The sequence below is a fragment of the Passer montanus genome, unplaced genomic scaffold (assembly GCF_014805655.1).
Source record: "Passer montanus isolate IOZ18808 unplaced genomic scaffold, ASM1480565v1 scaffold27, whole genome shotgun sequence".
NCBI lineage: Eukaryota > Metazoa > Chordata > Aves > Passeriformes > Passeridae > Passer > Passer montanus.
This window is the reverse complement of record NW_024367372.1, coordinates 7,784,509-7,808,806: the sequence shown is the minus strand read 5'-3', so window position 1 is coordinate 7,808,806 and position 24,298 is coordinate 7,784,509. Positions and strand designations below refer to the sequence as shown.

Genomic DNA, 24,298 nt, shown 5'->3' with positions numbered 1-24,298 from the left:
CTTGATGTTCTTCATATCTGTATCTTCTGTCATAAATACCAACAACTTAGTAGCAACAGAAGGTCACTTTTGCATACGTGACATGGCAGCATGGAATAATTTTTCTTCTTTATGTTCACAAATGTGTATGTTTATAGTAGTCCTAGAAAGTAAAAGAATCACTACTGAATAGGAGCAAGTTACTGGATTAAAAAAAACAAACAATGCCTTCATTTAATAAACAGTCTGTACTCCTCAAAAAGAAGGGAGAATGCAATATCTGTATACAGTAGCCTTCACATATAATGTCATTCTCTTACAGGTGAGGCTAAGGTACTGCTCCATGTTTATGTCAGCACCTAGTTACTTTGTTGTATGTTTGTCCATCCTGCATAACAAGTGGGTGTATGCTGTGTGACAGTTTCCTGCTATTAATGAAAGCTTCCTTTTTAACAGCTGATGTTAATTCTTCAAAGTCGGTTGGCAGTGATGCCCCTTATGTTGCGAAAGTGGTAAGAGAGCATTTGAATCTTTACTTCAAAACTTGATAATATTTGTTCTAGAATAGAATGTGTAATTTGAAACATCTTCTGAAAATAATGCAATTGCAAAGTGCCGTTTAAAATAAAAGCATGGGGATACAAAGGAGTGCTGCTGAGAATTGGGACTCCTGTGTATGAGGAACATCATAACAGAGCATCAGTGGAGTTGAAAAGGATCCGTGAAATGGATCAGATTCTGTTTCATTTGCTTCCTATAAACAACACAGAGATCACCAAATGAATGAAATCTTTGTAGCTTTTGGAGAATTTCTGTGGTTAAGCAGTGAGTCTCTGTGAACTGTTGCTCACCACTGGATATTGATAAAATGACAGATGGGTTGTGACTAGAAACAGCAAAACTTTAATTCCTCTGATCTCCAAAAAGTTTTTTCATAAAAATGTTTTTTTCATAAACCACATACATGTTCTAATTTCTATTGAACTAAAATAACACTAATAATTAAAAAATAATTTTTTAAACCTAATGATTAGAGAGAAGAAAAAGCATTGTTGATAGTTTATTTTTGGACCATTGTAGTAAATAATCAAATTCTTCTTATTACTTGAAATTTTCTTATGGTTTTAGTGAAAAAAAGAGTTATTTACTTGGATATGGCTATTTATCTTCTTAAGGTATAAAGTATTTTTCTTAAATTTTGCCAGAGTATTTTGTATAGATATGGTAGGATCTTACAAAGTCTTAATAAAAAACAAGGGAATATGGAAATAGTCGTAGTAGAACCAGGCCCTTAATTTTCTTGGTGGTGATTCTGTTCCTGCAATAAAAGTAAATGCCAGAGAACTGTACAAGAACTTCACAGTGTAAAAGGTTAGTTTTTCAGCGCAGTTCAGAACTGCACTGTTTTAACATTTTATTTATTAAGCTATATGATGATTCTGAAATACCTTGCTGTAGTAGCCAACCACTTTGTGTATATGTTAGTGCTTTTAACATTTGTTCCTGAGCTATAAGGTTAGGTTAAATTAGAGTAAAATACATTTTGGTTACTATGTGCCTTTAATCTTGGTATTTACATCTGCTGACTAAAGAGAAATTCTAGAATACTGGTTTTGATCTGTTCAGACACCCCAAGGTACAGTTTATGATGACCCTCCCTCCGAAATGTTTTCCCTTGCAGAAAAAAGCAGTGCTTGCTAAGCAAATGTCAGACTGCCACACTCTCAACACTGATCTGCTGCTGCTGCTGCCTTAGGTGTTTGTGGGCAGGAATTCCAGACACACCAGGAGCCCCAGCCAGCAGCTGTGTGGTGGCCAGCCTGTCCTCTTGGGGGTGGGGGTGTCCATTGTGCATCTGTTTTAGAGGCAGATAGCAGCAGTGGCTTGCCTGGGAGAGTCAGTGGCTTCTAGTTACTGGCTCCTGCTGAGTTTGGATTGATCGGGAAGCAGAGCACCATTTAACTTCCATGGAAGAATCTGGTTTGACTTGCTGGGAGAACCATCAGATATGCATTACTTTATGCTCTGTGTAATTGCTATTATGCTCATTTCCTGAGCTTGAAAACCCATCCATCTTCTCTCCACCTTGGGTTCTTTATGTAATAGTTGCCCCAGCTTTTGGGTTGCTCCTGTGCTAGATTCACTTTTTTTTTTGCAGCATTTTGTAAATACCTCCATTGCTAATATCCCAGATGACTACTCAATTTTAATTTGACTTTCATAATTTTGTCTTTATGGCAATAAAGAGTAACCCCAGTCTTTGTGCTGGCTTCACAAATGACCCATAACATATTATGCCTCTACAGTCTGGGATAACACAACTTCGGATAAGAGCCCATTTTCTGATGCCTGGGTGGATTCTAGTTTTTCCATCAGCTGAAGCAAAGTGCTTAACAGCTTTGAACAATTATTAGTGTTTAACAAAATATGTGCTTCTATAGTAACGTTCTTCAAATTAAGCTATTAAAGCAGGATGGAAATTGGCTTAGTCTTTGACATATCCTCATAGTATTGATGTCTGAGCAGTATGAAATGAATCACAGTTTTTATTAAAAAAGAAATGCTTTTTAACATGTGGACTTTTCAGATGTCATTGTTCAGGAGTGGATGCAGGGTTTAATTACACTTCATTACATTGCTGACTGAAAAAGATCAGAATTCTTAAAACACTGCTTCAAGTTTGCTCGGTTTTGACATGTACTCTGTAATCTTTCATTATGTTATCTTTTTGAATAAGAATTTAATTTCAATTTTATAAGTCATGTATTTAGAATGATCCTGGCCATAAAGCTGTAGAAATTTGTGCTTGCACTCCTTCTGGACTACTATGGCAAATATTGGATGCTGTGTAAGCTTTTTTAGCATCATATATGCATTTATTTATCTGTAGGTAGAATTAATGGTATTGTGGGAAAACACCTTCATAGTCCACATAAAGATCTGGTCTATGGTTGAATCATTTATCCATTCTCCAAGTATGAAGAGATAGCAGATTTTTCTTTCTGACCAGAGAAAATGTACCTCAGTGCTGAAAATGTACCTCTTTTCAGCACTGAGGCATAAATATTTTTGGAATAATTTATTATGGATAAATAATGTAAGAACTTTTAATGCCTACTTTTTTTTTTTGGCTGTATTTTAGTAGGAAAACAACATGGTTGAAATCCATGTAATATATTCTAATAAGTTAGGATATTAATAGATAATGCTACACAGGATCAAGTGAATAGGTCAAGTAATGTGTGTGTTTGAAATAAATGCAGTAGAAAAATTAATCTATTTTACCCTTCTTCCCTGCATATATAATCTCTCTATTGCTAATTTGTTGTCCATTGTGAATAAATAAACTAACTGTGAAAGTAAATTTGCAGGTACCAAATTGTGTCTGTTGGTCACACAAACTGCCTGGTCTTTGGTTTTGGGTTTTTTTCTGGCTCCTCCTCACAAGGAGAGGCCAGAAAGCTGCCTTGGCTCCATTGTTTATCAGGGCAGTGCTGCTGGAGAAGGTGAGGTGCAGACAGGCAGTGGCTTTGTAATCAAGAGTCCAGGCCTAGGAGTGGTGCCCAGGCTGGGGTATCTGCTCCCAGCACGTCCCGTGTTCCAGCCCAGCAGAGCCCAGCTCTGCATTGCTCCAGGGAGACTGCACAGCAGTGAGCCTCTCTTAGCTCTCTTACACTCTGCCCTGTAGCAATTGGCTGAATCACTACATCTGTATTTAAAAGTTAAAATTAAACCCATTTAAGATTGGTGTGTATCTAATGTCATGTGATTGTATTGTTCTTGAGTTTCTCTGCCAATAATTGCATACGCTTTGTTATTTTTTAAGTGTAGGATATTCTAAAATGGGTATTTTCACATAGAATGAATTTGGATATCTATGAGTAACTAGACAAAAATAAATTGCTTAAGCTCATCTCAAAATCAATTACTCAAAAATTACAAGAATTTGTAATTAATAATTTTTTACAAAACATTTTTCTTTACCGTGTTCTGGAAATGTAGAATCAAGATACTTGCCCATCTACTGTTCTTGCAGTATTTCAAATCTTTAGTGTTTTCATAGGAATTTCTCTCTTGAACTTTACTTGTAATACATGGTTCCCATAGTTTTGTCCCTTGAAAATGGAACTGAAATGTACTAAATACAAGGTATTTCTGAAATTGAAGTAGGTATAGTTCTAATAATTTAGAGAAATTTTGAAATCCTCTGTTATTTTTATCTTGGTCAACTAATGTATGAAGGGAACAAAGTGCCTTAGGTTTCATAAGAATTTAACTTTTGTTAAGGTTTTTTCATTGAATCATTTCAGGTATTATTTTAACATCATTAAAGGCTACTACAACTGATGCAATCTAGCTATGCTCTGGAGAATCTGAGATAACGTTGCTTAATGTTTTCTGCTAAACTTCTGCCAATAATAGTTAATATTTCTGTACATTTCAGTTAATTTCTTATTCTTTAGTCTTTTGCTGTGGGACAGTATTTTTTGATACCATTAATGTCAAGCCATTTATAATAAATATAGCTTTTTAGAGCTAAATTTCTTTTATAATAAGAAGATATTATAGTGAATTTATCAGCATCAGGTAGAGCATTTGAGGGAGAGTATGTTTTTATAGGGTGAATGCTTCAGCTTTTAATAATTATCAGGCATTAACACAGCAGTTTTTAATGAATTTTAAATTGTCTTAAAGGAACCCAGCCAGAATGGACCTCTTTTTACTGAGTTAAAGTTCTACATGCGAGCTGCTAAGCCAGATGAAAGTAAGCAGTCTATTAAAATGTTTTTAATGACCTACAACCATTTATGAAAATAGAGCTTGTAGAAGTAAAGTAAGGTTGAGCTTTGAGAATCTCTTTAGGTAATTTTCAAAATAATTTTTAAATTATTGAAGTGGAATTCAGATATACAGTAAATTAGAGGGTTTTCGTAAGAAGTTCTTTGTAGTTCTGTTGGTAGTATTGTCTAAATTTAAACTTGAGTTGCATCCTTGTCCTTACAATGTATATGAGGTTAACTTTCCTGTATACTTTGCGTATACATTTCCATGAAATAAGCAGCTCACAGGTATGCAGAATCTATACGTGATGTGACTACTCCCTTTTTATGTAAGTCTCAACTCATGCAAATTCATGAACTTTATTTGTATTTTCAGTTCAGAAGTGGACTAAGTCCCATAAACTGAAATATTTAGGTGTACCAAGATATTGGGGTTCTGGCTTGCATGAAAGAAATGGAAACAGGTGAATATATCTTTTGTTGACATATATTGGAAGTTATTTCATCAACAAACTTTATCTCTTTTAGCCTAAGTTACTTTACAAGGTGTATTTTCTGCTTATCTTCATGCTGTTAACTTCTGTTACAAATTTTCATGTGCATGGCAAGGTATGTTTAGGGACTATATAAATAGATAAATTTTGTTTGTATTCTGTTTGTTACCCCTATTTGTGTTTGTTACAGTGTTTATAATTGGGATTTCATTTGTTGTGAGCATTGCTGTAAAACAATGATGCTCTTTATGTATATGTGGTTTAGAAGATTTTTATATTGTAATTAAAACAAAGCCAATTTCTGATGTGCAAGTCGTGGAATGATATGACTAAAGTTCTTGTTGTGTGCACTTAAAGTGTATTTTCACCCACAAATATTAAGGACTTAGAGTTCTCTCAAATCTCTTCTATTTTCCATAAGGACGGAGCTTTGTCTGGCTTGATATGTGAGCTGGAATAATTGCTAGTCTCATGTTAAATTTGTTTTAAGTCTAGGGATTGTTTTTAGTATTCTTCCATGCCAGGAAAGGTTTTTGTTACTTAGTCTTTAATGCTAATGCCTGCTTATGTAATAGTCCTTGTTTCCTAGTGGCCCTTCTCTAAGCAGCTGTGCTGCAGAATGTTGGTAGTTTTCTGGCAGCTTACAGTAGGTCAGGCTGCTTTGTGTGCTCACTGCCTAGAGCAGTCAGTGGGGATGCCTTAGTATGTCAGAAATATCAGTGTTTCAGAAGATCCTCAACTGTAAAACTAACCTAATGTGAAAACAAAATTCATTTTGATAGCAAAAGTAAATGTAGCATTTTTTAAATCCTGCAAATAAAAGTGACTTGCATTCAGTGTTTAGTGCATGAATTTTTTTAATATAACCAGTATGAACTCTCATTTGGCTATAGCAATGAATATCAGAACACCTCTGGCAAGTGAGAGGTTTTTGTTGTTAACAAAAGGTCAAAAAAGTTTTTAACAGATTTCAGTTAAGGAACGTTGTAAGTGAATATGTTAAATCACTTAGCCATGTATACAATCTAAGAAATGTATTTTGTGGGTAGATGATGCTTGGTTTTGCCTATAGTGAGTTACAATAGGGATGCTTTCCTCTGTGAGTGCTTGTTATTTTGTTGCATAACTAGAATATAGAGCAGTTCTTTTGATGGATGAACATTTGAGTAGCTGATGTGAAAAAGGTAAGAATTGATGTACAGTGTTAAAAAAATGCTGTATTCCAAGTATTCCCCACAGTTTCTTTTGAGAGAGATGTATTCAATCACTAGTTAGTACAGTTAACAGGAAAATAAAAAAATTTCCCTAAGTGTGATTCAGTATCTTTGCTGGTTTTTTGGCTTTAATTTTTTTTTTTCCTCTTTGAATTTAGCTATCGATTTATGATAATGGACCGATTTGGCAGAGATCTTCAGAAGATGTATGAAGAGAATGCAAAGCAGTTTTCCCATAAAACTGTACTACAATTAGGCCTGAGAATAGTAAGTTTAAAAAATACATTTTGTTTTCTCAATCTGTCTGCCCTGTGTAAATGTCTCGGTTCAGTCCCACTTTTGTGCCGAGTCCAGGTCCTCTGGTGGGCAGACCTGGGTACTGCATTTACATGATTTTTGTTTTGTTAGCTTGATATTCTGGAATATGTCCATGAGCATGAATATGTGCATGGAGACATCAAGGCCTCAAACCTCCTTCTGAGTTACAAGAACCCTAATCAGGTATTTATGATGCATTTTACTCCTCATGTTTTAAACCTTTAATTTGACAACAATGAAAGCGTTTTGAACCTGTGAAATCTAGCAGAAGCTAATTTTTAAGAATGTATATGATAACATTATTTCTGCTTGACATTTATATCTAGTTAATATTCTATGATTTTTTTAATGCATTTTGCTGGACAGTTATCAATTGACTATTTGGCCTAAATACTATTCTAGAGAAATTCTTGAGATTAAAAAAAATTGACTCACAAATAAGTATTTGCAGGTGGAAGCCTAAAATTATGTAGCACACTGGTAAATTATGTTTGCCTGTCTGCATTGTTACCTCTTTGCTTTGTTCAAGAAATCCATCAGATAAGTGTTCTGTTACTTAGAAAAATTGGTCTTTAAAATGTTGATTGTTCCACTTGATTTATGGAAGTCTTTCATTTTTCTGCATTTTAAACTCTTTACTATTCAAACAATGCATATTAGAGTTTCAAATTATGGATTTGTTCTTGCTCAAATGTGAAAGATGTAAAATAGTAAGTACTTTCAGTTCTCTTAGAGTAATTATGTTGTTAGTGAGAAGTAGTAGTATGCAGTATTGTTCAAATGGGTCAACTGACTTTAAAGAGGGTAGCACAGTGAATGTGCTATAACTCTGTGGACATTACTTCTTTTTTGGTTGTTACTTGGGTTTGTTTGTCTTTTTAAAAATCTCATTTTACTGGTAATAACTATTGTACTGTACTTGCCTTCTGTAGCAGCAAGAAATGACTTCCAGATCAGACTGCTTTGTGGAAAACAATGAAACCTAACTGACACATTGTTTTCAAGTCATATGTGTTAAGATTAATAAAGTACTGAAAATCATTCACAGTTGAACAACTTGCCATTCTTAATATTTTCAAAGGAGTTATGAGAATGGTTGGGAGTTGCATTTATTATTTGTGTAATTTTTTGTATTTAGAGTTCTTTAACCTTCAAATGCTTTGTGGGAATTACTAGGTGTACTTGGTGGATTATGGACTTGCCTACCGATACTGTCCTGATGGAGTTCACAAAGTATATAAAGAGGATCCTAAAAGGTGCCATGATGGAACTATGGAATATACCAGTATTGATGCACACAAGGGTGTGGGTAAGGATGTAAAACTTTGCAAGAGGCATTTGCATATCCTTTTTATAAATAAAAGACTTGAAAAAACTCAGTTGCGACAAATAAACAAATCAGGTTTCTGATTCTAAAAAAATGCTTTTCCCTTTTTTTTTCTTTATGTGCTATGCTGGCATTTTTCTTTTTTTCTATCTACTAACTTTTACTAATTGTATTTTTAATGTAACTTTCTTAAGAGCTTCTTAATTTATAAAGATAAGAGGTTCAGCATATTGCTTTTTATTAACCAAGTAGAAATAGAATAGTGCTTCTGAGATTTTGATAGAAAAATAGGTCCTAGTTTTAGGAGAAAAGTAGTTGCTTTTATCAATGTGAAGATATTTTTCATCTTAACTCAAAAAAACTTAATTAATTATGCCTATAGTCACTGAACATCAAAAAACAAGCAGTGTGAAAAGGTTGAATATGTAAAGGACAGGTTTATGTCTGATTAATCATTGAGGATTTATAGTGAATGTCAACTTCTTTTTCTTGCTTCTTAAATTTTGCTTTATTAGCATAAGAGTGTTTTCTGCAAAAATAACAGTTGTTGAAAATTATTGTATACTTGAGGATACTTAAAGCTGAACATAACCAAAGACAACTTGATCTGCCGATTTATATTTCTAGTGTAGTCTGTGGTCATTGTATATGTGAATTGTTTTTTTATGGTTGCTTATTTCTAGAGGGGGTTTTTTGTGAAGGCTTTGGGATCTGATCTCATATGGTCCTTTGTTCAGTTTTCAGACCATGTAAAATAATTCAGCATTGTAGAATATTTTGGGGGGAGGTGTGGCTTCAGCACTTTTACCTTTTTATAGATGAAGGGAAGTAAAAACTATTTTGAACTGAAAGTCAATCATTTCACTAGCTTGTTCTATTTTTTTCCACAACCTGAGTACTTAAAAAGCTTCCCAAATTGGGATAACTGCAGCATGTCATGTCTTTGAATAGAAGAAGTTAATAAAGGGCTTGAAAAAGAAGTGATCCTTCCAGATGTAGGAACAATATTTTTTTCCTTTCTAGCTTTCATGCTAAAATAAAGACATACGTAACAGATAAAGTAGTGTTAGCATTGTCTTAACATATGTATAAATTTGTTTATAAACTGTTAAGCTGTGTGTGCTTTATTAACTAATGTTATGGTTGGTTTTTTTTGTATGTGCTTGTATATTTAGCACCATCAAGACGTGGTGATCTGGAGATCTTGGGTTACTGTATGATTCATTGGCTTAGTGGCCATCTACCATGGGAAGATAATTTGAAAGATCCAAATTTTGTCAGAGACTCAAAAATCAGGTGAGAAACTATTTGTTTTCATTCTCTTTTGAGAATGAAAATATCTTTCTGTAGAAATGCTTTGTACTTTGAGTATGTTCCCTTTTGGTGAGTAGCTCTTACTGTGTATATCTCTCATTTTCCTTTTATGTCTCCTGTATCCTTGACATATAATTAAACTTCAGTTGTACTGTTCTGCTGGCTTCTTTTGCGTGTCTGAGATGTTTATTTTTCCACCACAGTATTGGCACTTTAGAATTGCCATGGTGAAGCCAAAAGCACTCTTAGCAGGATGCAGCTAACCATCAGTCATGCATTACAGGAAGAGAAGTGTGGAGTGTGTGTCCCTTTAACACCATGCTCTCATGCATGTGGCAGAAATGAAGGCTAAAGGGGAATCTTAAATGTCTTTGAGCATCATTCCAGCTCGAGCACCATTGTTATGGGATTTTAAAATTATTTTTCATTTTGTCCTTCAATCTCAATGTTAACATCCCTTCGTCTTCCCCTCAGCCCAGGTCAGCCTTCTCTTGTGACATATTTAATATGAAGAGAGCTGTCCCAGCACAGCAGTTTCTGTCTCATTAACAAGTATTTGTTATTTGTCTTCCTTAGCATTGGTGTGTGAGGGTTGAAAATGGACCTTTTTCTTTTTCTTCTGTCTTCTACTTGCTTTTGAGAATCAGAAACTGTTTCACATGGCCCATCTGGCATTTATCAGGTTCTGAAATGTGCTGGCCACCTACAAATGGCTATACTAAGTCATAACAGAGGCTTATGCAGTAGTGTTTCTTGTATCAGACAGTGGCCCAAACTGGGTACATAAATAGTTCATCAGAACAGGACAAGACTGAAAATTCAAAAGAAACAGTAGTTTTGACTAATTTTGTTTTTCAGATGTAGAGATAATATTTCCATTTTGATGGACAAATGCTTTCCTGGGAAAAATAAACCAGGTAAGAGGAGCTATTTTAAAATACTTTTTTACTGAACTTTTTGCCTATTTTAATTCTTCCTTTCAATCAGGAACAACAAAGTAGCATGAATTCAATTGTTGCTGAAGGGAAGTCTCTAGACTCTTCATTTTGGCTGCAGTTACACTACAGACACTCTGGTGTTTCCGGTTAAGCGTTTCAAACATGAGATGTGTAAATTTATTTTTCACAACTGAATTTTAGATACGGAAATTTAAGAAGTAGTGCAGTCTTGAAGTATCGGTTGTTCCTATTTGTCACAGGTGATTTGCTGAGTACATTATTTTTTTTAACTGACTCTATTAGAAATACCCTTTCCTGGGATCTTACTATTTAGTTATTTTCAACTATTCCTGGTGATCAGAAGAGTTTTCTCATTCAAGTGTGACTTGTTTGTTTTTTCAGTGGTCTAATGATTCATGTATTATTTAGTATATATTTCAGTTTTGAACTGATGAAGTTCTGAGATAACATTGAATTTCCTTTTCCACATTTTTAAATATAGACATAAGAAATACTATGTAAATAAGCATTCATTGGTGAAAATTGGCCTATTAGGGTTTTTTACGACTGACTGTTTTCTTCATTGCAATAAACATGTAAAAAACAGTGATGCTGTCATCACTGGGTAATGAACCTTGGTATAATTTTTTTCTGAAATGTGTAGTAAAGACATAATTATTATGAGTTTATAAATAACCATTTCAAGGATAGCATAAGTAGTGCATGCATAATTTCTGTCTCTTTTGTGTTAAAAGTGAATGATTAAAGTATTTTCAAATAGAAATTAATTGGAAGTGCCATTTCTTTAGATGAAATAGCCAAATATATGGAAAAGGTGAAGGTACTCAGCTACGAAGAGAAACCTGTTTATCAGCATTTCCGAGAAATACTTCTGCAAGGTCTCAAGGCCATTGGACAAAAAGATGATGGTGTGCTTGACTTTGGCTTGGCGGAGAATGGAGACTTTCAAAGAAATCCAGTGCAAAAGGTTTTACTCTAAAAATTCATGTTCTCTTTTATTGCATTTGGTTGAGTAAGAGTTAGTGATGTTGGAAGTAGGTGTGGTAACTTAATCCAGTAGTAAATAATCAAATAGTGAAATATTTAAGTCCTAGTTGCACATGTTATTTTTCTAATTAAACTTAACTAATTGTTAATAAAACTTAATACAGAATGATGTTTATAGAGTTACTTTCATAGTAGATAGTACCTTAGATAACAAAATTTGTTTACCTAGATACAATGATATTTGAACATTAATTTGGTTTTTGCTTATTTCTTTCAATTGTTAAAACTCTGAATGGATCAAAGTACATGTAAGATTAGCCTAGTTTTTGCTCTGTATTAGCTTCCTTTCCATGGCTAGTTAAAAGCTGAGTTTTAAATATGCATCTTTATGGCAAGTATTTGATTCTGGAATTCACATATTGATTTCACTAATCTGTTATTTTTGAGTCTTAACTGTATTGGTAGGCTAGGGCTGTTTTCTTCTTTGTATTTAAGAAGCCTTAAATACTGGACTTGAATTCCAATTTGAATACAGCATTAAAGACTTTTTAAGGTTTAGGGAAAGTATGTTAAAGCAGCTTATACCCATAAAAAGGTGGTCACATAATGGAGCAGTAATTATCATCTTCTACTTCAAACTGCATTTATTACTTCTTTATTTACATTTGTTAATAGCAGGTGGGCAGTTTACTGGTTCCTTTAGCATGAACCAGGGAACTGAGAATTATAATACAGAATAATAGTACAAGTATGTTGCTTGCTTATTGACACGATCAGCAGTGTGTTAAAGATGGGGGAAAGCAGGAAGTAAAAAAACCTGAATGATTCTAAAGTTTTCTGAAGATACATGTTCAGCATTTCTTAGATCTTTTTGCCCAGTAAATAGTATTTTGGCTAAAATCATACAGCTGTGGTCTCTATACTAATATTTTCTGCTGAACTGAGTGTAAATGTCCCTCCAAAAGTAGAGTTTGATAGTGTAAGTTCTGGTCCCTCTGTGGTTTGATACGGCTTGAGACCTGTATTTTGGGGAAAAAATAATCCGTCTTTAATGGTTGGCTGGTTTCTTTGCTGAGTAAGTTGGCCTGCTGCAGAGCCAACATTTGTGACCTGTAACGTCCTTGTCCAGCAGAGATGTCTGGTGCACATTTGCAATGCAAAAAAAACTTCAAAAATCTTGGTTTTTTTATCCTGTATCAGTGAAGACCATTCCCAGAGGGTGGGATAATCCTTTTCCATAGGTTCTTACCTCCTGACATCAAGTAGAAGTAAGCCTATTCATTGGATTTCTTTTTTTTAAATATACTTTGAAAACCACGTGCATGGTCAGCTTACTCAGTTGTCACAAATATGAAGCACTTAGATAAAACAGGGAATGATACTGGCCCACATGAGTAAGTGTTTTCAGCTGTCTGCTTCATGTTTCAGTGGGCTTGATGCTACTTCATGGACAGAATAAGATTGATGGACATCATAACCTTCTTGCTTTTGACCAAACACCAGGACAGATGACGCTTTCTTCTATGTTGAATTTTGTAGGCTGTGTAGCAGCTGCAGTATAGGCTAGGGTAGAAGATGACTTAGTGTTTTAAAGATAATCTCCAAATTCCAAACTTCATTAAAACTACTCTCCATAAATATAATTTGCCATTGATCAGTAGCATTTTGCCTCTGAAAGCCAGGATCTTCTACCACATGCTGAATTTTGTTTGACATGCTTAATGCCTAATTGGAAAAAGAAAAATGGAGTCTGGCACCCACCCTTGAGAAGATTGTAACCTCTAACACAAAATATCTATGACATTTTGGCCCTACTATCTTTTAATCACAGCAGGTCTTAACACACCTATTCTTCATTTCTTTTGGTACAATCTACCATAACATTTTCTTAAAACAGTGTTATTTGACATTCCAAAGTTATGGTGTTTCATAGCTAGGAGATAGCACAGGAGAATCCTACAGTCTAAGAAAGTATTTACTTCTCCTGTGCTATCAGCTAACTGAGCCATGGTAGGCATTTATATGTTACATATAAACATGGTTGTTCTGGAATCTGAGTCATTCTCCAGTATTGGTATCTGGGTAAAAGTCACAGATGTCTGCTGTATTAAAAGTTAGCATTTTATTTTCTATATCGTGTCTCAAGTTTCCCCAGATGTATGAGTAAATTAAACATAGTCCACAGATGTGCTTGAGGTTTTTCCTTTTTTTTTTCCTGTATAGTAAACACGCTAGTTTGTGAGTGTGGTATTCTCTAGTAGTTCTAGACAAACAAGAAGCTAGCAGTACCATGTATTGAAGGAAGTATTTCAAGCTCTTGACTGAATTATTTAGAGCAAGGACCACATTTTACTGTTGTTCAATGCTGAAGAGTGTCTGGGAAATATTTGGAGTGAAGTAGCCTGGAAAAATACAGATCTTAGTGATTTGTGGTTCCTTCTAATGTTCAGGTTCAGATGTGCAGGTGTTGCTTTTGTCAGATGAATGCTGCCTGATTTCTACTGCTATGTAATTCACCTGCATCAAGATTAAGAAACCACTTTTTATTAAATAAGCTTGGAAACAAGATAAATGTATTTCGCTTTTCTGTAATATGTATTGAATATCTGTTTTTCGGATGAGCATTTAAAATGTTTCCTAGTACAATTGGGAGGAATGCATTATCTCTCATATAAAAGCAGTACAGCACTGAAATAGTCCTCCTTAATTTTGGTCAGAATGAACAAAAGTGTCTGTGTTTATTCCTGCCTAATGCATCACAAATCTGCTGACATGCTAACCTTGGAGTCTTGGCTGGCGGTAATCAGGCCTGTGCACCGGCAGGAAAGATGTACCTAATGCACTCCATCAGTGCAGTTTGCATATGGAAGTTCTCACAGGGGAGCTGCCCTGTGCCAGCTGAGGGTTACCTGCCCACTGCAGTTATTGTATGTAATTATCGAACCAATCTGTTCAGCCCAGCAGGGTTTAGATGGTAATCATGAAGCAACACTTTGGAAAGGAAAGATGTAATGCACTCTCCCCTTCTCCCGTGAGCTGTGTGAAGTTGTAGCCACTTTTAAAGCTGTATTAGTAAAGCTCTAGTCTCACACAATTAAAAAATAAATAAATTAAGAAGAAGGAAAGGTAAAATTCCGCTGGTGTTCAATGCTTTTCATGTATGTCTGATACAGGTCACTTCATCTTTTGCAGAAATCATGGCTTTAAAACAATAATTTTCCATAACTACTTCAGGAATACTTTGCAATAGTAAGATTAATTGTGATACACAGATAATAAGAGTTTATCCATTTAGAGGTTTTAAGATAATGTACCTTGAATAGAGTTTAGATTTTCCAAATACCTTTCTATGGAACAGAACCCATGGTTGCTATTAAAAAAAAAAAAGCAAATACCTTTCTATGGAACAGAACCCATGGTTGCTATTAAAAAAAAACCAAAAACTACTGTCAGTGATTATTAGCTGCTTTTGAGCCAAAGAAAGCCTTAAGAAGCAAGGATCCAAACAAACTTGACTTTAATGTAGTGTAATTTTTTTAGAAAACCCAATTAATATGATAATATTTATTTAGAAAACCCAATTAATTGGGATAAAATGTTGCATTCTCTAAGTTTTTCAGGTTATTCCTTATGTAACATTTATTCAGTGTGAGATAAAAAAAACCAAACAGGTTATGATCACAACACCTCATGTTTTCCTAAATCAAAATTTCAATTGATAAAGTGATCTGCAGATCGGGGAACTGTTGTTTCAAATTGTGTATGGATTAGTAACAGTATTCTTGTGTTAATACAAGAATACATTTTTCTACGACTGGAGACATTTTATAATATATAATATACAAGAAGAGAATACCTTGTGAGGATATTGTCTGCTTTACATGGTCTTTCTTGCTCTTGAGATCAACTGCTAATTTTTGTAATTTTTTTTTTCAGAAAAGAAGAAAGGCAGCAGCTGCAGCCACTGAGAGCACTGAGGCAAAAATGGAAGACTCAGAAAGTCCAAAGAAAAAGAAAGCTGCTATTTCTAGTAAGTCAAAAGATTGTTCTGACAGTCACATGTACTGGTGTGGCAGGATACCTTTGCTAAAGTCCAGATCCTCACACAGCCACTTGCTGCCCTCCTCAGTGGGACAGAAGGAGAAAATAGGATGAGAAAACCTATTAATTAAAACAAAGATGAAGAAATCTTTTACTGTTTACTGTTTTGGGCAAATCAGACTCAACTTGGGGAAAATAAATGTAATATATTGCAAATCTAAAATAGATTAGGATAGCAACAAACATTAAAACAACACCTTTCATTCCCCTTTCCCCAGGCTCAACCTAACTTTAAACTCTACCACTCTTGTTCGGTGCAGGGGTCCTGGAGGGGAAGTGTGCTGTGGTCTCTGCTGCTCCTTCATCCTTACATTTTCTCCCTGCACCAGTGTGTGCTCTCTCTTTTGGCTTGCAGTCTTTCAGAGAAAAAAAAAAAAAAAAAGGTGGTCCAGTTTTTTCAGGAAATACCCATCTTTACCAGGTTGGGCTCTCACATGAGATGAGTTGCAGGGCATATCTCCTCCATTCTGGGTCCTTCCTGAGCTACAGGGAATATGTGCTCTGGTGCAATGGAGTACCACTTCCACTTCTGACTTTGGTGTTCTGTCTGCTGTTTCCCCTTCTTCTCCCTGCACTGCTACTCCCTTTCTACCTGTCCAGTGATTTGGTTTTTGCCTTTCTTAAATCTTTCCACAGAGGTGCCACAAACAAATTTGGCTCAGCTTTGGCCTACAATGGGCTTATTTTGAAGCTTTGGCCTGCAGTGGGTTTGTACTGGAGCCAGCTGGAAAGGGCTGTGTCAGGCACAGGAGAGCAGCTGGCCTCTCCCCACAGAAGCTAGCCCTCAGCTTACCAAAACCCAGCCACATAAAATACCCAATAGAACCTTTAGCAGTTCAAGTGCTTTTGTTCCTTTGTAATTTCCTTTTAGATTAACTTTGTTAAATAAAGTTAAAATATTTCAACTTTCTATGTAAGAAAGGATTATGCTCCAATTAAATAGTGCCCAAAGCTGGTGGAGTTGCTAGGTGATAAAAATTGGTAGCTGAACCAATATATTTTCATTTTGCCATTCTCTGCTCATTCTCATTTTTGTCCTTCTGTCTTGTCCAGTTCACTGTTAGAACATGCTGACTCCTCAGGATTCCTCTGCACAGTGTTAAAGCCAAGGGCTAACAGCAGCAGCTTCCAAAAGCAAGCATGTTTAAAGTCAAGGAAAGGATTATCTATAAGCATAGAAAATGCTGAAGCTATTATTTCAACATAGTTTGGCATAGTTTCAGTGCAGTATGGAAAAAGTCATGGACAGATAAAGTAGGATTATTGAAAATCTAATGTGAGAAATCTTCAATAGATCTGTATAGGGAAAGCTGGTGGTGAGTGTCCAGTTAAACTGCTTTATGGATCCAACCTTGTAGTGCCTTTATGTAAATGTGAACTGAATTCATGTAATAGCAAAGATATTTTTCTTAAAGAATTTTTGATTTATAATTTTAAGTAAAATACCACATGTTGTCTGTGGTCAAATAGTGTAAAAATAAAGCAGTAGGACTGAAGTCTACCCCAAAACAAATGTCCTTGTTTAAAAACAGTTTGATGGAGTATTGCAGGATGGGAAACTGTAAGCTTTCAAAGACAGTAATAATATTGGTGAGTTTTGGATTTACCCTGGTATACTTACTCAAATTGTGTGGCACAAAGTACAAGGAATGAAGCTAATGTTATTCCAGGAGGTGACTCTGCTTTGGTCATTTTCAGCTGTTCATATTATAGAATTTTAATTGTTAAGGCCAGTGATTATTTCTGGTTTTTGAATGTGTATTTACTTACTGACTTCAGTTTATTATAAATTCTCTTGTCTGTCAGTGGCTGAAAAATATTACTTGGATTATACTTTCTTTCAAAGCAATAGAAGGATGCTGACACAGTTTTAGCATTTATGCTTATATGATGCTGACACAGTTTTAACATTTTAGATATAATTTAAGACTTTTTAACAAAATACTTAATACAGTTGACTATTTTCTGGTTGTGATTTGATACATGTGCACAGAACATACTTTCTTTTCTTATATTATACTACTTTTTCCTGGGATTGTAGATTGAAATTCTTATAGAAAGAGATGGAAAAGAATTTGAAGAATTGCAATCCAGGTGGTAACATCAGCTTTTTCTAAACAATGAGTTTTTTTCAGATTAAGTGAAGGTATTTGGGAGGCTGTATAGATTTTCAACATAAGCTTAAATGAGAAAAACTTGCTAGTTCAATAAAGTTAGAGATGAAATGGCTCTAATTTCTCCTTTTTACACTACTCGCTTTAATGAATACCAAGTAGAGGGAGTACATAAAATGCTTTCAGGTGAAATGTGATACATGTACTTACTCATTTGGTTCTCTCCAAATTTGGAATTAAAAACTTTACCAACTATTACATGATTCATAAACCTGTGTTGAAGGAAAGGGCAACTGTATCATAATAGTTTCTGTTTCTGATGCTTTTATAGTTTGAAAAGGGCTGATTATTATAGAAATACTTAAAACTGTGTTTCCAGATCTGACTAGTTTTGTGTTACCATGGACTTGTTTCTCCATTAAGTGGTTCTTCCTGTGACTTTAAAAAAAAAAATCCTCAAAATCCTAAAGTTCAGTAAAATGGATATTTTCTTGATTCCTCTTAGTTGTACAGTTTGAGGTTGAGTCATACAGGAATGCTTTAAAAGTTGGTGAAACTCTATATTATTGGTTTCTAAGGGGCATAAATATGGTGGAATGGTGGTTGCTCTTCAGGTATTCAAACAACATCTCATAAATGTTCAACAGAAAGCAATAGCAAAAGCTGTGCAGCCTCTTGCTGTTCAGCTCATCAGCATTAAACACATCTGACTATGCAGTTTGTCTTCTCCAGTCCAAAAGATTAGTTGTCCCCAAAAGATCCTGATCAGCTGTGTGGTATTTTGAGTACCCTAAGGTGCTCAGTGGCCATAGGAAGTCTGCCAGTATTGAAGTCTGCTAGGGCTGGGGAGTCCCAGAATTGTAGGGGGAGGAAGAAAGAATTGTTTGAGGATCTTTAAAAGCTACTTAAATTAGAAAAGGTGTGGTAGGAGGCGCTTTTAATGTTAAAAATTTTTAAATATTGTGGATAGGGAAGTTAAAATAGATCTGGTTTACATTTAATTTATCTTTGTGGTTCTTCATGAATAGTGGGGTTTTTTCTGCAATTTGCAAGTGACAAATTCAGTGAGAATTACTTTGAACATGTGCCACTAATCATGATAAAGAGAAAAAATTAGTGTCCAACATGTAAAATATAGGAGTGTTACTGTGTACTTCTGTGTGTGCTTGGAACACAGTTCTTTATTTAATCTACCTTTGTGTTTTAGGCTTGTTTCTGTACAATATTTTCAGATAATTTCTAGCACTTAAACACATTTAAAATTTAAGTAATTTATGTTCCCTTTTAACATTTAATGGGACTTTCTTCTGTTTGCTGCTAATAAAAAGTATTAAAACAAAACATCTTGTAACAAAAATTTTCCATATGTAAGGTTTTGTATAATGACTTTACATGTAGAGCTAAGTAATTTAAGAAAAAAGGTTTAGTCTGGTTTTTTGGTTGTTTTTATGTGACCTGAAGATGAATTGCAGTATGTTGAACAAGTAAGTATTGCAATTCAAACTCAGATATAAAATTTGCAAGGGAAATTTTTCTACAGGAAAGAAAAATCATACTGCAGAGACTCAGATTTTTACAGGGAACTAACCTTTTGCAGGATTGCAAGTAATGTTTTGAATTAAACTGCCTTCTTCCTACAAATTGCTGTGTGGCAAAGAGGAAGGTTAATTTCAGACACATGCTGCATGGGACAAATGATTTCTGTTTATGTACAATTGTGTTTTGAAATATCTTCAGTGAAGCAATTTTTGCAAATAGAAGTAAACCAGTTTCAGTTTCATCTAGAACAATTTTATATGAAAATTTTTAAAAGAACATTCATATATTTGATGTTATCTGTAAGAAATACACAGGCATAAAATCATAAATAATAGATTCTTGTGTTCTGATGTTTTTCCTTATGAGAATATGAAAAGTATTTGCTTTATTTGTTGCAGGAAAGGGAGTACTTGGCAGAACAGAGTAGCTAAAGCTAAGCTCCATCTCACAATTTCACTGACTTTTCTCTCTCATCCCCACCCCACAGTCATATATTTACTGGAATTCAAGTCCATATTTGCATTCTTCTGGCCTCTCATTGTTTTTCTGAGTCGTATTTCTGAATTCCTGTAGAAAAAGAGCTGCTGTGAAAACAGAAAAAGCCAACTAACTACAACTACTATTTGTTGCCCTTGCAATTTCTTCAGCATCTTCAGAGCACTGAAAAATGCTGGTCTGAGAAGTGTTGTTCACCAGATTTTTTCAGTTAGGCAGGGATTTCCTGGCTGAACTACGAAAGAGCTTGTCAGAGGACTCTTCCTTAAAGGAAGGGTTTTCTTAAAAGACGACTTGATCTTCTTACAGTCTTCTTAAAAGAAGATTTTGTCTTTTATCTTCTTTAAAAGAAAAGTATCTCTTTATTGGCACCATATTCAAACTGACCAAACTGATTGGAGAATGTTGGTGTTTAACTCATTAAATACTGCAGCCTGGCCTAAGTTCACATTTGATGTTTGCTCTGTTTTCAGATATTCTAACCTATGATATAACTTAACAGCCACCTAAATCCTACCTGATTTTATCTGCTCAGTTGTTGTGCTTTCATGTTTCCAAATCTCTCACTGTTGTCCTTTTCATCAAAGAAGGCAATTTAAACAAGAAAGTAGTGGCTTTGTTTTTACCAAAGGAACTTCTGTAAGTTTATAAAAATTTTAATCTTTTGACTTGAGCACAGTTTATTTCTTAGTCGTAAGACTTGTGTGATTCTAAAACAGTGTACGTAGAATTGGAAGATGAGAAGGGACATCGAGAAGAGATCTGCTCTACACACCAGTCTAATCAATTTATGTTGGTATCAGTCTTGATAGATGCCAATATTTTATCTTAAAACCTGTATGATTATTCTAAAACTTCCCTGGTCAAGAGCACTTGTAATATTTAACTGTCCTTACTATTACAAAGGATTTAATAAGGGGGAGTATTTTAATATTTTTATTGCCTAATACGTATTTTTCATAAGCTTAGTAGTTCTAGCCACTGTGGACATGAAAATCACACTCATTTTATGCAGTGACCTTTGCACATTGTATGTCTCCTTTTTTTACTCTCTTCAGATAAACTAGTTAAATTCAGTGTTTTCTTCTTGTTTTTGTTAGAAAACTGGAAACCACTTTTTCTCCCCATTTTTCTCAGACCTTTTTTGTAGGACAGAGCCCAGAACTATATACAGTACTGCTGGGTTTCTTTTGTAAAGCTTTTTTTTTCATTGTTCTCTGCCTCCTTGATTCACCCAAGCTGACTCATTGAGCTTCAAGGATCAGTGACTCCCACTGCTCAAAGGCTGTTGTCTTAAGCAAGCAGCTTCTTTCTTCAGGAGTTCCATGAACTTTGGTTTTGCTTTTCTTTACCTGTACACTTGACATGGATTGTGGAATTATATATAGTTTTACAAGCAAGAACTGAAGTACTTAGGCATGCTATCTTCAGGGAGGAATTTAGGATTAAGAAGAAAAAAAATTACATGACTAGGAGATGAAAAATATTTCATTGTTACTGTATATGCAAAAAGGTAGAAATTTTTATTATGTGTGATATTTTTTTGTCAAAGTGACTGCAGTTGAATGCGATTCACAGAAATAAGCTGTGATGTTTTGTTTTCTTCCTTTTTCCTGGTTGGTAGTAGGCAGGCAAGAATAAAAGTGCAGGGAGGTTTTTATTATTGCTTTTAGGTATGGTCTTTTTGAACAACCTGCCTGCCAGGTTTACTAGGAATCTTATTTAGATGGGATTATTCCTTACCTTTGTTAACAAAATATTGTCAGATGATAGTTTGGATCTGTAGGCACAGTTGCACTGATAGCTGAGCTGATTTAACAGCTGACATAGCCAAGGAGAAATCTTCCTTTCTTTTTCACCTGTGTGCCTTCCTACCTCCCCTTGTATGGACTCCATTCAGAATGCTCTAAGATGTCACTAAACTGTGAGAATACCAGACCAAAATTTTGTAGCTGAGTGTCCCAGTTTCAGCTGGGATATAGTTAATTTTCTTTGTAGTAGCTGGTGAAGTGCTGTGTTTTGGATTCAGTATGAGAATTATGTGGATAACACAGATGTTTTGGCTGTTGCTGAGCAGTGCTTCCCCTAAGTCAAGGACTTTCCAGTTTCCTGAACTCTGCCAATGAGGAGCTTCACAAGAAGCCAGGAGGGAGGACAGCCAGGCCAGCTGATCCAAACTGGCCAGAGGGATATTCCAGACCATGGAATGTTATAGCCAGTATATAAACTGGGGGAGTTTGCTGGGAGGGGCCAGTTACTGCTGGGGGTCAGGCTGGACATCAGTCAGTGAGTGATGAGCTCTTGTATTGTGCATCACTTTGTGGGTTGGGGATTTTTTACATGTGTGATAATTAATCTTTTTCTTTTTAGTTTTTCATTATTATGTTTTATTTTATTGTAATTATTAAACTGTTCCTATTTCAATCCATGGGATTTTTTTCCCCCCTTTTTCCAATTCCCCTCCACTTCCACTGGGAAGGGAGGGGGAGTGAGTGAATCAATTCTGCATGGTAGGGAGTTACTGTCTGGGGTTAAATTGTGATCCCAGAGCTGGATGAGTTTAAGCACAAGATCCAAAAAATAGCTTAATACTGGAAAGCATTATAAAACTAAAAATTTGGCATGTAGGGAGGAAGGAGTGGTGTAGATTTTGTAGAAGATCTAATTCCTTTGGTGAAGATGAGCTAAAAAATGACTCAACTGCATGTGATGATACTCTTGGAGAAGTTGAGCTGAACAACATGTTTTTTAGGAGAAGGTTAGTGTCCAGAAATAGTTGAAGATTCCCCTCTGTCCATGGCATCATGACTCAACTGCATGTGATGATACTCTTGGAGAAGTTGAGCTGAACAATATGTTTTTTTAGGAGAAGGTCAGTCTCCAGAAATAGTTGAAGATTCTCCTCTGTCCATGGCGTATTCCCCATCTCCACTTCAAGCTCAATGAATGATTTGATTTGAGCTATACTTTTAAAAACTAAAGTTTTTTTCTTGTGATCTGTTTTTGTTATTTTATTTAACACACGGTTGGTCTTTTTGTTTTGTTTGAATTGCAGATGCAATTGCTGCCAGAACCCAGAAGATGACCTCACCAAAACCCAAGAAGACCACAGCAACCAGAAAGAGAGTCCAGAAGTAAATAATATATGGAGCAACAAATTAAGTTGCTCTGTGGCTCATTTCCGATTTTTTTTGTTGTTGTTGGTAGCACTGGAATATTTTTCTTTCCTTTTTAAATGATGAATCCTGTAAAAACATGGACTGCTGTTTGTACCTGTTTTTGAAGAATAAATGTTTTATTAAAATATTTGCATAATTTATATACACGTAAATACTAATGCAAAATTTTGCCAGCTTCTGAAGTGGGGATGCATTTTTATTCTTTATATACATGAATTCATGTCTTAAAGGCAAACTAAAAAAGAGTGCTTTTTTCCTACTTTGTAATGTAGAGATAAAGCCTTATTTAATGGTTTCATTATGGATACTGTATAAGAAACAGCAGTGTTGCATCTGATTTCTCACAGTTCTGAGTAAAGTTATATTGGTGGTCACTTAAATGCACACTGAGATGAAATCTGAAAAAGCATAAATAGCTTTTAAATATGTTTCAAGTGTTTGAATTAAAAATAGAGCATAAGGCAAAAATCATGTCCTTCCATTCTAGTTTGTATAAAATGCATTTAATTCTTTGGAAGACAGGTACTGAATTTTAGCCCTTTTTTTTTGCATAGTATTTGTGTTTGTATCACTTTTCTAATTGTTCACAGTTTCTCTGGAAAGAAAGAGACCAGAATTTCAGACAAAGGGCCCAGGGCAAAGAAAGGAACAAACCAAGAGCCAATGCCTATCCTCAACCACCCCCTCAGGTTTTCTTTTTATATTAGTGAAAAGACTAGAATATAATTGTGAGTAACTTTGTGCAGGATCTAGTTCCAGTGAAATATTGTCTCACATCTGCTTCCCACAGCAATAATGGTTTACCTTTTTAATACTTGAGGAACATGAAATCTTCCAAATCCTTTTGTGCAAGCACTTCTTGGTTAGCTTTGAGTCCTCTATTCAGAGTTGTAAGTAAGTCAAAAAATAGAGTGTTGCATTTCAGTGTAAATTCAACTGGAATTCAGCATTGCTACTTTTCATATATCTACTGCAACATACACATAATAAGACATGAACATCATTCTTATCAGGGCAACCAAAAGTTTGGCAAACCAAAAGGAATCCATATGAGCCAGTGAGAGTGTATTCGTGTGGATGTCCAGCTTGCTTGATGGTATAATGCCTGCACAGCAACTCATGAGATTAAATGAATATGTTGTAGCATGAAACGCTGAATGAATGAATGATGAGGTTATGTTTGAAACAAGGGAATCCGTTGTTTTGAAATAAAACTGGAATACCATATTTAAGAGGTGCTTTCTCATTTCTGTTGACTGTTAGGTTCGTTTTCCTGGGTATTAGCAAAGTGTGGCTGGCAGCTTTAAGCGTAGCATTCTTTTCATTTCAGATGTAAAAACAGGATTGCTAAAGCCTCTCTCATGTTTAAAACTCCTCAAATCAAACTATCATTTTAATGACTTCGTTTAATCATTTTGTTCAGAAAGTACGTTGCACTGTTCTGCATAGCTATTGTCAGGAAGGCATACTGTATTCTCTTCCTTGTCACATACTCAA

General features: G+C 35.0%; 1 protein-coding gene across 2 annotated transcripts in view; it reads left to right on the top strand.

Annotated features, from left to right (window-relative positions):
* The window catches only part of VRK1 (VRK serine/threonine kinase 1), a 29,134-nt gene extending 5,101 nt beyond the window's left edge, over positions 1–24,033 (top strand). For both annotated transcript variants that reach the window (XM_039712863.1, XM_039712864.1), the window contains exons 3-13: positions 436–491; positions 4,675–4,744; positions 5,137–5,224; positions 6,627–6,735; positions 6,877–6,969; positions 7,963–8,095; positions 9,289–9,409; positions 10,286–10,344; positions 11,175–11,353; positions 15,310–15,403; positions 22,678–24,033. In XM_039712863.1, coding sequence (XP_039568797.1) covers positions 436–491; positions 4,675–4,744; positions 5,137–5,224; positions 6,627–6,735; positions 6,877–6,969; positions 7,963–8,095; positions 9,289–9,409; positions 10,286–10,344; positions 11,175–11,353; positions 15,310–15,403; positions 22,678–22,760 — 1,085 coding nt within the window. In that variant the 3' untranslated portion in view covers positions 22,761–24,033. The remainder of the gene's footprint in view (positions 1–435; positions 492–4,674; positions 4,745–5,136; positions 5,225–6,626; positions 6,736–6,876; positions 6,970–7,962; positions 8,096–9,288; positions 9,410–10,285; positions 10,345–11,174; positions 11,354–15,309; positions 15,404–22,677) is intronic.
* The last annotated feature ends 265 nt before the right edge of the window (positions 24,034–24,298 follow it).